This window comes from Bos taurus, chromosome 6 (genome assembly GCF_002263795.3).
Source record: "Bos taurus isolate L1 Dominette 01449 registration number 42190680 breed Hereford chromosome 6, ARS-UCD2.0, whole genome shotgun sequence".
NCBI classification, from domain to species: Eukaryota; Metazoa; Chordata; class Mammalia; order Artiodactyla; family Bovidae; genus Bos; species Bos taurus.
This window is the reverse complement of record NC_037333.1, coordinates 115,387,825-115,401,163: the sequence shown is the minus strand read 5'-3', so window position 1 is coordinate 115,401,163 and position 13,339 is coordinate 115,387,825. Positions and strand designations below refer to the sequence as shown.

Below are 13,339 nucleotides of genomic sequence, written 5' to 3'. Positions count from 1 at the left end.
GTTCCCTGGACCCTCTCTGTGGGTGAGAGTGCCGGGGTGGGGGTGCTCCAGGGCCCCCCACCCTGAGGACATGCCCAGGAAGAGGAGAGGCCTCAGAGGGGGCCAGGCCTCTCAGCACAGCCCCAGACAAGGAAGCCGGGCCCCACAGCTGCCTCCTCGGGGGTGCACCCGCCCGCCCCAGAGGAGCGTGGGCCGTGGGGAGGGGCTGCCGGGCGCTCTGTGCAGGCAGGACGCCCCCCTCGGCCTCCGGCCACCCTCCGCCATGGCCCTCGTCCTTCAGAAGTCACCCGGCTCCTCACGCTGGCCTGGGAGTCGGGAGACGGCTGACGGCCGGGGACCAGCGGGCAGGACACCCTCCCCCACCCCACCCAGGCTGCTCAGCCCAGCCTGGTGCCCGCAGGCCTGGGAGAGCTGCGTGTGCCGCAGCCTCCTGGGCGAGTTGTGCGTTTTCCTCCGGCGGGGAAGAGGCTCACATCGCCCTGGTGCAGGGGTTGGGGAGGCTTGCGGGTTTGCTTGGCTTCTGTGGCAGCCTCCACCTGGCGTCCCATGCCCACCTCGGGGGGTCCCACACCACCAAAGCCCTGGGAGAGGCTGACAGTGGCGTCCATCCTCCCTGTGCAGGGGCTGGGGTCTTCTTCCTGTCTTCCACCGAGGGAGACCAGATCAGCTTCCTGTTCGACTGCATCGTCCGAGGCATCTCCCCCACCAAGGGCCCCTTCGGGTTGCGGCCGGTTCTCCCAGGTGAGTGCATGGTGGGTGGAGGGGGCGCCTGACCTGGCAGGAGGGTTGGGGGTGCTGCTGCTGTGACCCCCCACTGGGCTCCCAGGATGGGGGGCGCTCACACCTGCACAGCCCCTCCTCCACAAGACGCTCAGAGGCCGTGGCTTTGGGGACCAGCATGAGACCACAGCCTGGAAGCGCCCTGCTGAGACCTTCTGAGCGGGGCCTGCCTCCCAGACCTGGCTGGGAGCCTTGCCCCAGGAGGCTGGGGTCAGGTCTCTGGCCCCAACTGAGCCGGTGTTTGGGCTGGAGGCCGCCTTGTGAGGTGGGGTCTCAGTGTCCACACGTCGGGGTGGTGGGGGCGGGGGCCGCCGCACTGAGCTGGCCTGGCTTTCTCCCCGCTTCCCTGGTGTGGGCGGGGCGCCCCTCTTATTCAAGAGTCCTGGGCCGGGAATGCTGCCGGCCCCCGGAGGGCATGCTAGCCGGGCACTTCCTCACACCGGGTGAGCTCTGTCCCTCCCACCAGCTCGGGGACAGCCGCCCTGGGAGGGACAAAGGTGGGCCCTGGGCATCGCCGCTCCCTGGGACCGAGGCCCTCCGGGCGGTGGTACCCAGGACTGCCGCTGCTGCCCTGGCCCCCGTGAGGGGCGCTTGTCCCCTGGTCCAGGTGGGAGACCAAGGCCTGCGTCGGGCAGCAGCTAGTCACTGAGCTCCCAGCTGTGGCCTCCTTGCCTGAGCCCCACAGCTGGACAGGGGTCAGGTGGGCCTTCTCGGGAGGCTGGGGCTGTGCCAGGTCCCCCCTTTCTCTACCTCGGCCCCTGGGCCCCCAACCCCTGCAGTGAGCTGGGGGAAGGCGGGGAGATGAGCTGCAGGGACGGGGCTCCTGGGACCAGAGCCCCGCTGCCCAGGCTCTGCTGGATGGCACGGCTGTGCCCTCTGCTGGCACCTTCCTGCCTTGCAGCCACAGGTGGGTGTGGGTGGCATGGATGGGGAGGGTGTGGGCAGAGCAGGGGTGGACACATGGAGTGTGGACGGAGCTGGTGGGGCTCTGCCCTCTGAGCCTGGCTGGCGTCCCACCGAGGCCCGTGATCGTCAGGGACTCTTGAGATGCGGCCTCCACTGGGTGTGCAGCCTTAACCCTCGGGGATCTTGGAGTGTCTCCTCCAGCCGACAGCGGCTCTCCCGGGGCCGTGCAGACATCAAGGCCCGGAGGCAGGGCCTGCCTCAGACAGACAGAGCTGCGAGGAGGAAGGGAGAGATTAGAGTTCCGAGGCTCCCCTGCCCTGTGCGTTCCTACCTGGGCCCCATCGTGACTGGGGTGCAGACGCGGATGCCAGGCTCAGGGAGGGCGAGGGGTGGGGCCGCGAGTCGTCCAGCGCTAGCGTCTTGCAGACCCGCCAGCCGCAGGAGGGTGTCCTGGCGTCCTGACCGCCCCCCTGGAGGGACTGTCCGCTCTGGGCCAGGGCCATCAGCTGGTGGTTGAGGGGCTGTCCTTTTCTTGGGCCCAAGACACAGGATGGTGGCCGGGGCACCTGCATGGGGATGTTTGGGGTACCCTGATCTCGGGCTCCAGTGGCTGGTGTGCAGGCATGGCGAGGGGCTCCCAGGGGCTCTGTCCTGATGTTGGGGCTGGACCAGGGTCCTCAGGGCTTCGACGGCATTGGGGTCACGGGGAGGACGCTGCCTGTTCAGGCCTGGGGCCGCGTCCTCACTGACACTCTGCTCTGCTGCAGACCCGAGCCCTGGGGGCCCCGCCCTGGAGGAAAGGGTGGCGCAGGAGGCCCTGGAAGCCCTGCAGCTGGAGAAGCGGCTCAGCCTCCTCTCTCACCCCGGCCGGCCGGGCAGCGGAGGTAGGGCAGTGACCCGGCTGAGGTCGGGGGAGGTCTGGCGGCCCTTGGGCTGGGGCCGCTCCTTTAAGCTGCCCTCCCTGATCCCCTACCCCAGCTCCTGTCCACCCCTCTGCCCCGCTCACACAAGGGGCCACACTCACCCAGCTCCAGCCTGGATGCCGACTGGGGTGTGGTGCTGCCGCGGAGTCGGCTGGCGGGCTGGGCTTGAATTCTTTCCCGCCCACCCGCGACACCGAGCATGGCTGCACCATCTGTGTCCAGAGCGGGGGCCCGAGGTGTCAGCTGCTGGGAGCAGAGCCCCCCCACCCCGCCCCCGCTGCTGTGGTTCATGGGGAGAGGGACAGAAGGGGCTGACGACCCTTGAGGGGGCCCTGCAGCTCTCCAGAGGTGGGGCGGCACCGGGCTCTCCTGGGCCAGAGCAGAGGAGCCCTGCAGGTTCTCTGTCCTCGACAGCCCTACGGGTGCACGCTGGGGACAGCGGCCCGTTCAGGCCCCTTAGCAGGGGATCTCAGGTGTGCCCGGGGCTGCCATCTCCTTAAAGAAGGGGGCTCACGTCTGGTTCCCAGGGCAACAGTCGGGAGAGCGTTGACGTGGGGAGGGGGCCGTCCTGGGGGGCGGACCCTTGGGGGCGGAGTCTGGGGAGGGGAAGTGTGAGCCGTCCCAGCGTGATGAGCGTGATGAGCGCAAGCCCTCCGCAGGGCGGGGGGCCTCAGGGGCCGGGCGTCAGCCTCCCACCCAGGTTCCCCCACCCCCCGCCCACCTGAGTGGCCGAGCCCCTCTGCAGCCTCAGCCCCGGGCTCTCCCACCCAGGGGACGACCGCAGCGTGTCCAGCTCGTCATCAGAGGCCAGTCACTCGGACGTCAGCGCCAGCAGCCGGCTCACGCCGTGGCCAGAGCCGTCCTCGTCTTCGGCCAGCACATCGCAGGAGGGCCCTGGGCTGGCCGCCGCCCAGGCCCCTGGGGAAGCCACGCCGGGCACCGCCAGGCCCGCCCCGAAGCCGCTGCGGCCACGGCAGCTGCAGGAGGTTGGCCGCCAGAGCTCCTCGGACAGCGGCATCGCCACGGGCAGCCACTCCTCCTACTCGGGCAGCTTCTCGTCATGCGCGGGCAGCAGCCTGGACGTGTGGCGGGCCGGCGACGAGCTCGGCTCCCTACTCAGCCTGCCGGCGGCTGGGGCCCCGGAGCCCGGCCTGTGCGCCTGCCCGCCCGGGGTGTCTGAGTACCAGGTGCCCGCCGCCCCTCGGCCGCACTACGACACGCCCCGCAGCCTGCGCCAGGCGCCCCGGGACCAGCCCCCCGTTGCGCCGGGCAGCCCCGAGGGGGGCACCGCCCGGGACTCGGGGTGTACCGCTGGCTGGCCTGGTGAGAGACGGCGGGGACCGGCGCCAGAGGCAGCGGCAGGGGCCGGCGAGTCCTGGGAAGCCGGCGCCCCCCACGCCGGGCCCCCTCCCGCGCTCTTTTCCGCGTGTCCCATCTGCGGAGGACTGAAGGTAAAGCCCCCTCCCTGAGGGTGGTGGTGGCCCGGGGTGGGCGCTGGGCTTGGTAGGCCGGGCCCGGGCTGAGGGTGGGGGCCCAGCCTGCAGGGAGGGCTGTGTCCTGGGCAGGTTCAGGGAGGCAGAACCCGAGGACCTCCCTGTGCCCCACAACGTGCGTCCCAGGGGCCTCCACCTGCCTGGCCCTCGCGCCTCCTGGCTGAAGTTGCACCCGCAGGTGTCCCAACCTTTGAACAGGACCCCGAGGCTCAGGGGGCCTGCTGGCTGGCGGGGGTCTGCTCTCGGGACCCTGGCACCTCCGTGGCTCACTCACAGCGGCCTCTTGTGGGCGGGGAAGGGCAGGGTCAGGCTCATGTGTCAGAAGCCCCAGGACCACCCCCCCCACTCCCACTCCTGGCCGAGCTGGAGGTCGGTGGTCAGGACCGCAAGGTGCAGGGTGGGGCTGTCCATTCCCGTTCTGGGGCCCCAGGCACCGCGTGCGCCCTCGGGGGCGGCCTGCTCACCTGCATGGACTTTGGCTGCGTGGCCTGCTGTGTCCCTTGGCGCCGCGGTTGGTTCCGGACGCCCCCGTGGAAGGCGAGGCCCGTGGCCGCTCATCTGGGCTCCGGCCGGCGGGCGTCCCGCGCTCAGCTCACCTGTAAATGTTCCGCTTTGTACCTTCAGTGTCGGCTGAAGACTGTTTGTTGCTCTTTTCACATTTTTAAAACCTGACACCGTTTGTAAGACCTTCTTAGACTGGAAATAAAATTGTTTTTTCTTACCGTCGTGTCCTTTTCCGTGTGGCCGGCTCTCTTCGCCTCCTGCCCCAGCCCTGCCGCTTGGGGCCTTTCGCTGTCTCTGAAATCCAGGGGCCTCCTTTGGCCCGCAGGTCGCAGCTGCACAAGGCCCTGCCTGTCTGGTCGGCCTTAAGCCTGAACACGCCAGAAGCATGAACCAGGAGAGTGGCCTCGGCCAGCCCCCAGGGCCCGCGCATGCGTGTGTGGTGTGTGTCCGCGTGTGACGTGTGCATGCGCGTGCACTGTGTATGAGGCGTGTACGCAAGCGTGGCATGTGGCGTGCACATGTGTGTACACATGCATGCAGTTGCACGTGGCGTGTGTCCTGTGTGCACGTGTTGCATGTCCAGGTGATGTGTGTGATGCACGTGTGCCAGGTGTCCGCGCGTGTGCCCGTGTCTGCGCGCGCTCACTGGAGACCACAGCGCAGTCCTCAGTGGTCCGCTTGGGCTCAGGCAGGTGGCTCCCTGCGTCCAGAGAGGGTGGACCCCCCACCTTCTGGGTCAGCGAGAGTCCTGGCTCTGAGCCTGAAGCACCCCCGTCCCCAGTCTGCCCCGTGTGGGCGGCAGAGCAGCCGGGACTCCCCCATCACAGGCTCCCTGCATGTCCTGGGGGGCCACGTCTCAGCCTTGGTCACTGCTTGGTGGGGACCCGGGTCCCAGGTTCCCTGGGGGTGCTGAGAGCAGCCTCTGACCCGGCCCCTGCAGGACTGCAGTGGGAAAGGCAGGCTGGGGGGTCTCTCCCGTTGGAGCCCCCTGCCCCGTACATGGGATGGCAGTGCTGCTGGTCTGGGGGGCCAGGGACTGGCGAGACAACGCGTCTAGTGAGAGCTTTTCCGTGGGAGTCTTCACCACACACACCGCTTCCATTTCCCCCTAGCGGGCCCGCTGGCCTTGCTGCCAAAGAGCGAGGCGCTGGGAGCGGCCGGAGCCATGGGTGGGGGGCGTCCAGGCTCCGTCCCACCGGGCCGCCCCTCCAGCAGAGCCAGCGGAGGCCCTGGCGGCCCAGGGAACTGCCAGGAAGCCGGGAAGGCTGGAAGCTGGGCCTCCCTTCTGCTGGCCCCCTGCCCCGCGAGGGCGTCCTGGCTGTGAGCTCTGGGCTCCTCGTCTGAGGCTGATGGCTGGGACTTCAGGGAAGGGCAGTCTCGGGGGCGAGGCAGGCGGGGTGGACTGCGGGCAGTGCTCAGTGGGGGGACCCAGGCGGGGGTGGAGCGGGCGGCCCAGGCCTTCCAGTGGGGGCCCTGGGCTGGGGGAGGCAGGGCCCTTCATGGCGGTGGCCCCTGACTACGGAGGCCCTTTGGGGAGGCTCCGGAGGAGGCCCGGCCCCCATGGTGGCTGCGTCTCGGTCTTCCCTGAGCCCAGCGTGGCCCAGGGGACCGGTGAGGGCGGGGGGCGTCTCGCCTGGTGGGGCTGGGTGGGCCCCAGGACAGCGCCTCCCCACCACAAGGCTTCCAGCTCACCTGTGCTCATCTCTGAGCCCATGGGGCGGGTGACAAAGACATCCCCCGGCCCCCGTTCCCAGGGGGAGTCTAGCGTGAGGCTGTAGGATGGGCCTGGGTCCCTGGGCCTCGTGCTCCTCGCCCCCGCCCCCGGGGCCACCAGAGAGCCCTCCGCACCCCACGGGCCACGTGTGCCCGCCTGCCCCCACCTGGTCCCGGCCCCCAGGGAGGGCGGACAGGAGGGGCTGCTCTCGCGCCCCACCAGCACCTGGCTGCACCGTCGGGGCTGCAGGCTATGCCCCGGGAAGCAGGCGCCGCTGTGGGGAGCTCCCAGACCCCCGAGGGCAGCCGGCTCTCGTCCTGGGTCTCGGGGGTCAGACACACCCTCCCCGAGTCCCGGAGCCTGCCGGGGCCTCTTCACAGGTGGCGGGTCGGGGCTCCCAACAGGAGCCGGCCTGGGGCCGGGGCTGGGGTGCTGCGTCCTGAGAGTGGGCACCACCTTTGCCCACCTGAATAGCGGGTCGGCTTCTGCACCCGTTCCAGCTCACGGCCCCCCGGGAGGCCCCACTGCCAGTCTGTGCCCTCAGCCGCGCCGGGGTGCTGGGTCCAGCCCTGCGGGGGCCCATCTCCTCCTGGGTGTGCGAAGCGGAGCCCCAGGTAGCAGTGACCGCCCCACCCGCTCAGCCCCCGGCTCTGAGGTCTCCAAACCACCTTCCTCCTCCGGCCCAGAGTGGCCGCCCTGCAGTCTGGGGGCCTTGACTTATCTCACAGGGCCCCCAGGAGTGGCTCACCCAGGGTGCTCTGCTTAGAGCAGGTGGGCAGTGCTCAGGGGTGGCGTGACAAGCCCCTGAGCACCTCAGCTGGCTACACACCTGCTGTGAGCGTGTGGCATGGCGCGGCTGCGGGCCACGTCCAGGGCCCCGAGGTGCCACCGCCTCGCCCCACATGGGCTGTGTGCGTGTCAGGGCAGGCGTGTGGGGCCCTGAGAGGGGGTGGACCCAAGGAGCCCGACCTCTGCCCGGGGTGGGGCTGGGCTGACGGCTGACATGTGTCTCCTTGGTCTAGGCAGCTGCTGCCACGCCCCCCGGGCTCCTGGTGACGCACACAGGTAGGCCTCAGCCTGGGCACCGGCGCCCATCAGCCTGGGGAAGGGATGTGTGGTCACAGTGGCCATGGTCACGGCCCAGCCAGAGTGTCTGCCAGATGGGACATTGGGGGATAGCAGGAGAGGGGGACGGTGGGAGAGGGGGACGGCAGGCAGTGAGGGGACGGCGGGAGAGGGGGACGGTGGGAGAGGGGGACGGCAGACAGTAGGGGGACGGCAGGCAGTGAGGGGACGGCGGGAAAGGGGGACGGTGGGAGGGGGGACGGCGGACAGTGAGCGGGATGGTAGACAGCCCAACAGCAGCCCATGGCTGGGTGGGCCCTGGCTGAAGCTGGGGGGCACCAGGCAGCGGTTGGGGTCAAGGTGGCCGAGTATGTCCAGCCTGCCGTGGAGGGTGTGTGGGCAGGCGGGCGGGTCCAGAGCTGGCCTGGAGCCCCAACCTTTAAGAGGGAGCCTGTCCCCTGGGGGATAGAGAATGGAGGTGATGATGGCCCAGGGGAGCGTGGTGGGAGGGGGCCCAGGCAGGGAGTTAGGGGGACATCCCAGTACACGGGGCCAGCTGGGCAGAGCTGGCTCTGGGCTGGGAAGGCCTGGGCGCGTGGGAGGGGCCGCGGGTGGGGCGGTTGGCCTGGCACGGCTGGGGGTCCACTCTGTGCTTGGTCCTCTTGGTTCATAGAGGCCACCTCCAGCCTGGGGGCGGGGTCCTTACAAGCTTAGGTCTTTCCCTCTCCTCTTCAGGGGGTGTGCCCCCTGTTTGGGGTTGGCCCCTGTAGGCCAAGCAGGGCTCAGGCCCGCCCGCAGTGGAGGGAGCAGGAGGGGAGGGTCAAGGTCATGGACATGCAGGGTCAGAGAGCGGCCATGGGGGAGCCCCATGCGAGGCGGCGTGGGGATTCCCCGGTCAGGATGGGGCTCTCGGGACCATCCTCCGATGACACGGAGCAGGGTTCTGCATGCCGCCCCCTGCCCCTTGCCCCCAGCACAGGGTGTGCTCCCGGGAGCGGCATCAGGATCTGCTGGGGGGCGAGGAAGCTCTCCTCTGGGCAGGGGGCTGGGGGTCAGCAGAAGACAGTCGGACCCAGGCCGGGGAGGAGACGCTCAGGGTGGTCTGGCCGGGCCTGCTGCACAGCCAGGGAGAAGCCAGGGCAGCCCCGCTCCATCTCTGGTTGGCCCGGAGAGGACTCGGAGCGGCTTCGGAGATGCTGGCGAGACGCTCAGAGGGAAGGCTCAGGGAGGGAGACAGGAGGCCAAGGGGAGTCTGGCGGAGCCAGGGCAGGTGGTGGCCTCCGGGGGGCACCCTCACCCCATGCGGGCGGCCGGGGCGAGGCAGACCAGCCTCTCTGGGCTGCTTCCCGCTCCTGCGCCCACCGGACCCAGACCTAAGGCCAGCCGCTGAGTAACAGGGAGCTTGTCCCCCAGGCCTCAGGTCAAACCCCAGCCCTCCCCTTGGCTTTCAGGAGCTGGGCCTCCTTCCCAGACTCCCCTCAGACCCCATCTCAGCCCCCAAGGGCTCTCCTCGCTCTAGCCAGGCCTTTGCCACCCCCTACACCCCCCAACTTCATCCCTTGGCACATGCCGCCTTCTCCAGGCAGTCTGCCCAGATTTCCCCTGGGCCCCTTGGTCTAAAAGCCTCTCCGAGGCGCCTCTGCCTGTTATCTTGGGTTACACGGGCAAGGATCTGCGTCTACCCCTCTGTGGGTCAGTGCCCACCCAAGCCTGGCCAGAGTGGGGTCCTGCCTTGCTGTTTGGGTGTATTGGGTGGGAGCTTGTAGCCAGCGTGAGCTTGGCAAGGCCAGGTTCTTCCTTGCAGCCCTGGGCGGGGGCGTGCAGAGGGCCCTGCCCAGTGCCACCCACCAAGGCTCTTTCTCTGCCCGCTGGGCCTCGGGGAGGACGTCTCCTTCTCGGGGGCGATGGGGTGATGGGCTCTGTGCTACAGACACAGTGGATTCACAGAGAGCCCTGAGCTCTGAGCCCTGCCTCAGAGCTGAGACGTCTGGGGCTTGGACTCACTCCCATCCTCTGCCTGACGAAGGCGCTCAGCCAGCTGACCCACAGAGCAGGGCCACCCCCTGACCTGGCCACGCCTCCGGTGGACGCCGCAGACAGCCAGGACCCTGGACCCCAATGAGGGCCAGCTGGGAGCAGTTTCTTTGATGGGGGAAGGGACTTGAAGTGCCCGGGGGCCATCCTGGAGGAGGTGTCACTGTGACTGAAAGTGTGGGTGGGCCTGTGCTCAGGGAAGGACTCACTGGCCCAGAGAGGGTCCCTGACACAGGTGGGGTGACCCAGGAGGACAGCTGAGAGGGGGAGGGCTGGGGGTTGTCAGCAGGGAAAGGCGGCGGCCTGGGAGGGGATTGGGCACTGGGGAGCCCAGGAGCAAGTGGTGGGGAGAGACGCTGGACGGTTGGGTGGCCAGGGGCTGAAGACAGAAGTGTGGTCTCTTGGGCTCAGTGGGGCCATCGGGGCCACCCCTGGGTGCCCGCTGTGTGTGTGTAGGAGGGGCAGGGAGAAACCTGGGTGGGGTGGGCAAAGGTGGTCGGGAAGATGGGGGGAGTCGGGGAAGTCGTGGAGAGGTGGAGGTGAGGCGCCAGAGGGGTGGGCAGCGGTGGGGAGCTCTTTTCTGGACTGTCTAGGGGGTCACCGCCTGGGGACTGATGGCTGCTGTCCCCACAGGAGCGCGGGGTCCTGGGAGGCCGCGTGGGGAGACGCCCACCTACGCGAATGTGCCCACCAGCCCCTGCCCTGCCGAGCGGCTTCACTACCTGGGCCTGCAGCTGCCAGAGGCGGGCGCAGGTGTGCGAGGTGGGTGTGCAGGCGAGGGGCTGACCCCCGGGGATCCGAGGGGTCTGAGGGGCCAGGGCCTCCGTGGGTCTGGGGGTCCGGGATTCGGGAGTCCCGAGGGTCCAGGGATTCTGGGGGTCCGGGGTTTGGGAGGCTGGGGGCCGGGCGTCCAGGGGTCTGGGGCCTGGGGTCCAGGAGGTCTGGGGTCCGGGGGGCTCGGCCCGGCCGCGCTCACCCCGTGTACTTGCAGGGGCCGGCGCCTCCCGCTACGCGCTGATTGACGTCGCAGCCACCGAGGCGGCGCACAGGGCGGGGGCCCAGCACGCGCAGGCCCGGGAGGAGCGGCTGCCTGCGCCAGAGCAGAGGCCGAAGGCGGCCCCGCGGTGAGGCGCCGGACCACGGCGACGCGCCTGGACGGCGGAGGGAGCGGCCCCGCGCCATCGCGGCGGTCCGGCTCGGAACCGAGGGTGGGCGCGCTTCCCCGGGCCCGGGGGGGGTGGGGGGTGGGGGGCGGCGGCGGGTGGACGGACGGCTCTGGTTGCCCCTCTGACGCCTGATCTGGCCCCCAGGCCGGCGGGAGGTGCCGCCTGGACAGGTGTCCGCAGCGGCTGCGGTGGACCCGAGGCAGCGTCTGGCTAGCAGTTTCTGGCCCTGGGATGTGACCTGCCCGCAACCTTCCCTGGAGGCAGCGGCCCAGTGACGAGGACCCTCGTCTCCAACCCCGACGGGGGTGTGGGGCGTCCATCTGCAGGGCTCCACCTCCCGTCCCGTCAGCACTGCCTTGCGCCTGGAGGGCGTGGCCCTTAGGCCCTTCGGCGACTGTCGGCCTCCTGGGACCCACTGAGTTAGTCCTGTAAACGGTTTAGATCTTTAAAATCTCTTATGTTCCATTGTCAACATGGCCAGTTATTTCCTGAGCGCCCGGGCTCCTGCTGTGTCCCTCTGGGGGCACAGGACGGACCCCTGGCCGGCGGGCGGGGGTTTCCCGTGGCCTTGGGGGTTGACCGGCGTTGACGGGGGTTGACCATGACTCAGTGGGCAGGAGGGGTGGTCCTGGCTCCCCTGGCCAGTGCGGGTGGTCTGGGTGCTGGAAAGTTCCTGGAGTTGGTGGTGGGCTTTTTGTCCTCCTTGCTGGGCCGGACCCACCCACCCTGGTCTCAGAGATGTGATAGGGCTCTTCTGCCTGGTGGGGGCTCCAACCACCCCCCCTAACCCCGCCCCCCGCAGACCCATGCCTACTGCCTCCTGCCGTGATCCCACCCAGTCCCCAGCAGGCCTCGGTTAGTCTGACCATGGGAAGCCTGTGGGACACCCGCCACGTGCTCTGCCTCTTGGGGGAGGGTCCCTCAGGTTGATGTGGCCAGGGTTGATGTAGCTCCCCTCCCCCACCAAGCCTGAGCCAGCAGACGCCCCCAGTGAGAGGCAAAGGCCCCGGGGCCGCTCCACACGCAGGTCAGAGTCTCACAGACCATGGACAGCACTCCAGAGGGAGCAAGCTTCTGTCTTTGCAAGTGGGGGAAAAGTGTGGCCAAGCACCCAGTCTGGGGCTCCTGCTGTGTTGGGGCCCCTCAGCTGGGGGTTGGGGTCTGGGCGGGCCACACACTGCAGCATGGGGACAGGCGGTCAGGGTCCAGGTGTTACCCGTGGCCTCGGGTGGCTGGCGTCTGGGTTCTCCTGTTGTTGGAATAAGAGGAGCCCACCGTGGCTTCGTGATGCTGACCCAGGATGTGGGGGCACCCAGGAAGGGCCCCTGCACCCCCTTGGCCCTCTGCCCCATGGGTGGCCGGGGGTCTCCTGGGCAGCACCTGCCTGGAGGCACGTGGCCATGGGAAGCTGAGCAGTTCCCTACGGGGGTCTTCCAGGCCTGGCCACGGGCACCTTGGAGGGGCAGTTGAGGAGCCAGGAATCAGAATACCAGGGGCAGGCAGGGGTTTGTCCTGACACATGACAGCCACCCTCTGGCCAGCGAGGCTCTGGGGTGCGGGGGCTAAGCCACACGGAGCCAAGTGGGAACCAAACAAATGCCTGCCCTTCCTGCAGAGCCGTGAAGGGTGGCTGGTGGTGGCTAAGTCCGTTGGGGTCACCTTGGCAAAACTGTTGCAGCCACCAGGGTTGAGGCACGCGGGCCACTGTGGCTGTGAAAGGTCTCAGGAGCCCTGGACCCGAATGAGGCCTGAGAAGGGCGCCTCGACTTTGCCGACAGAGGAGCACTGGCCTGGCCCCCGTGGGCAGCCCCGTCACTGCCCGCCCCACTCCTGTCCTGTCGCGCCCCCAGCCCTCAGGGAGACCCCACAGGGTGTTGGACACAGAGCCGGCGGAGGGGTGCCCTGCAGCCTGGGGGCCTCCTGGGCCGGGAAGGGCTTAGCACCCTAATTCTGGAGTATCAGTGTCAGACCGGAAGGCTTAATGCTTTTTGTTGAGGTGTAATTGACAAATTGTATTAGTTTTAGATGTACAGCATTACGGTTCTATATTTGTATATATTGTGAAATGACCACAGTAAGTCTAGTCACCTTACGAGTTTCAGGATTTTTTTTTTTCTTACAGCATCGCTGCCTAGAGCCGCGTGCTGGGTGCTGCCCCCGTGGCCTGGTTTGTAACCGGGAGCCTTTTGACTCCCTCTGCGTCATCATCCACTCCCCGTCCTCCATCTCTGGCAACCGTGTTCATCTGTTCCACCCGTTCAGTTTTTTCTTTTTAGGTTGAACGTATGTGTGAGACCATACATCTGGCTTTCTCTGTCCTAGTGCCCTCTTAGGTAATCCAAGTTGTCACAAATGGCAGGGTTTCATTTCTTAACGGCCGAGTGATATTCCACTTAGGAATAAGCTTCCCTTGTGGCTCAGCTGGTAAAGAATCCACCTGCAATGCACGAGACCTGGGTTCGATCCCTGGGTTGCGAAGATCCCCTGGAAAAGGGAAAGGCGACCCACTCCAGTGTTCCGGCCTGAAGAATCCCCTGGACAGCATGGTTGCAAAGAGCCGGACATGACTGAGCGCGTTCACTCTGGAGGCTGCACCCACCTACGGCAGTGCGTAAGGGCCGCCTTTTCCCACATCCCTGCCGACCTTTGGCATCTGTTGTCTTTTATATCATTTTACTTTTACGTTTCGGCTGCGCTGGGCCCATTGCTGCAGGGACTTCTCTCTGGAGGGGCTGCCCTCTACTTGTGGCGCCG

The 13,339-nt window shown here is 68.2% G+C and overlaps 1 protein-coding gene across 3 annotated transcripts in view; it reads left to right on the top strand.

Moving 5' to 3' along the window:
- DOK7 (docking protein 7) overlaps positions 1-11,057 on the top strand; it is a 34,351-nt gene extending 23,294 nt beyond the window's left edge. For 2 of the 3 annotated variants that reach the window (XM_059887837.1, XM_059887836.1), the window contains exons 5-10: positions 622-741; positions 2,454-2,570; positions 3,381-4,060; positions 7,343-7,385; positions 10,053-10,627; positions 10,730-11,057. In XM_059887837.1, the coding sequence (XP_059743820.1) occupies positions 622-741; positions 2,454-2,570; positions 3,381-4,060; positions 7,343-7,385; positions 10,053-10,441 (1,349 nt within the window). In that variant the 3' untranslated portion in view covers positions 10,442-10,627; positions 10,730-11,057. Of the gene's footprint in view, positions 1-621; positions 742-2,453; positions 2,571-3,380; positions 4,061-7,342; positions 7,390-9,189; positions 9,213-10,052; positions 10,628-10,729 lie in introns of all 3 variants that reach the window. The other variant, XM_059887838.1, reaches the window with a different exon arrangement.
- Positions 11,058-13,339: the final 2,282 nt, after the last annotated feature.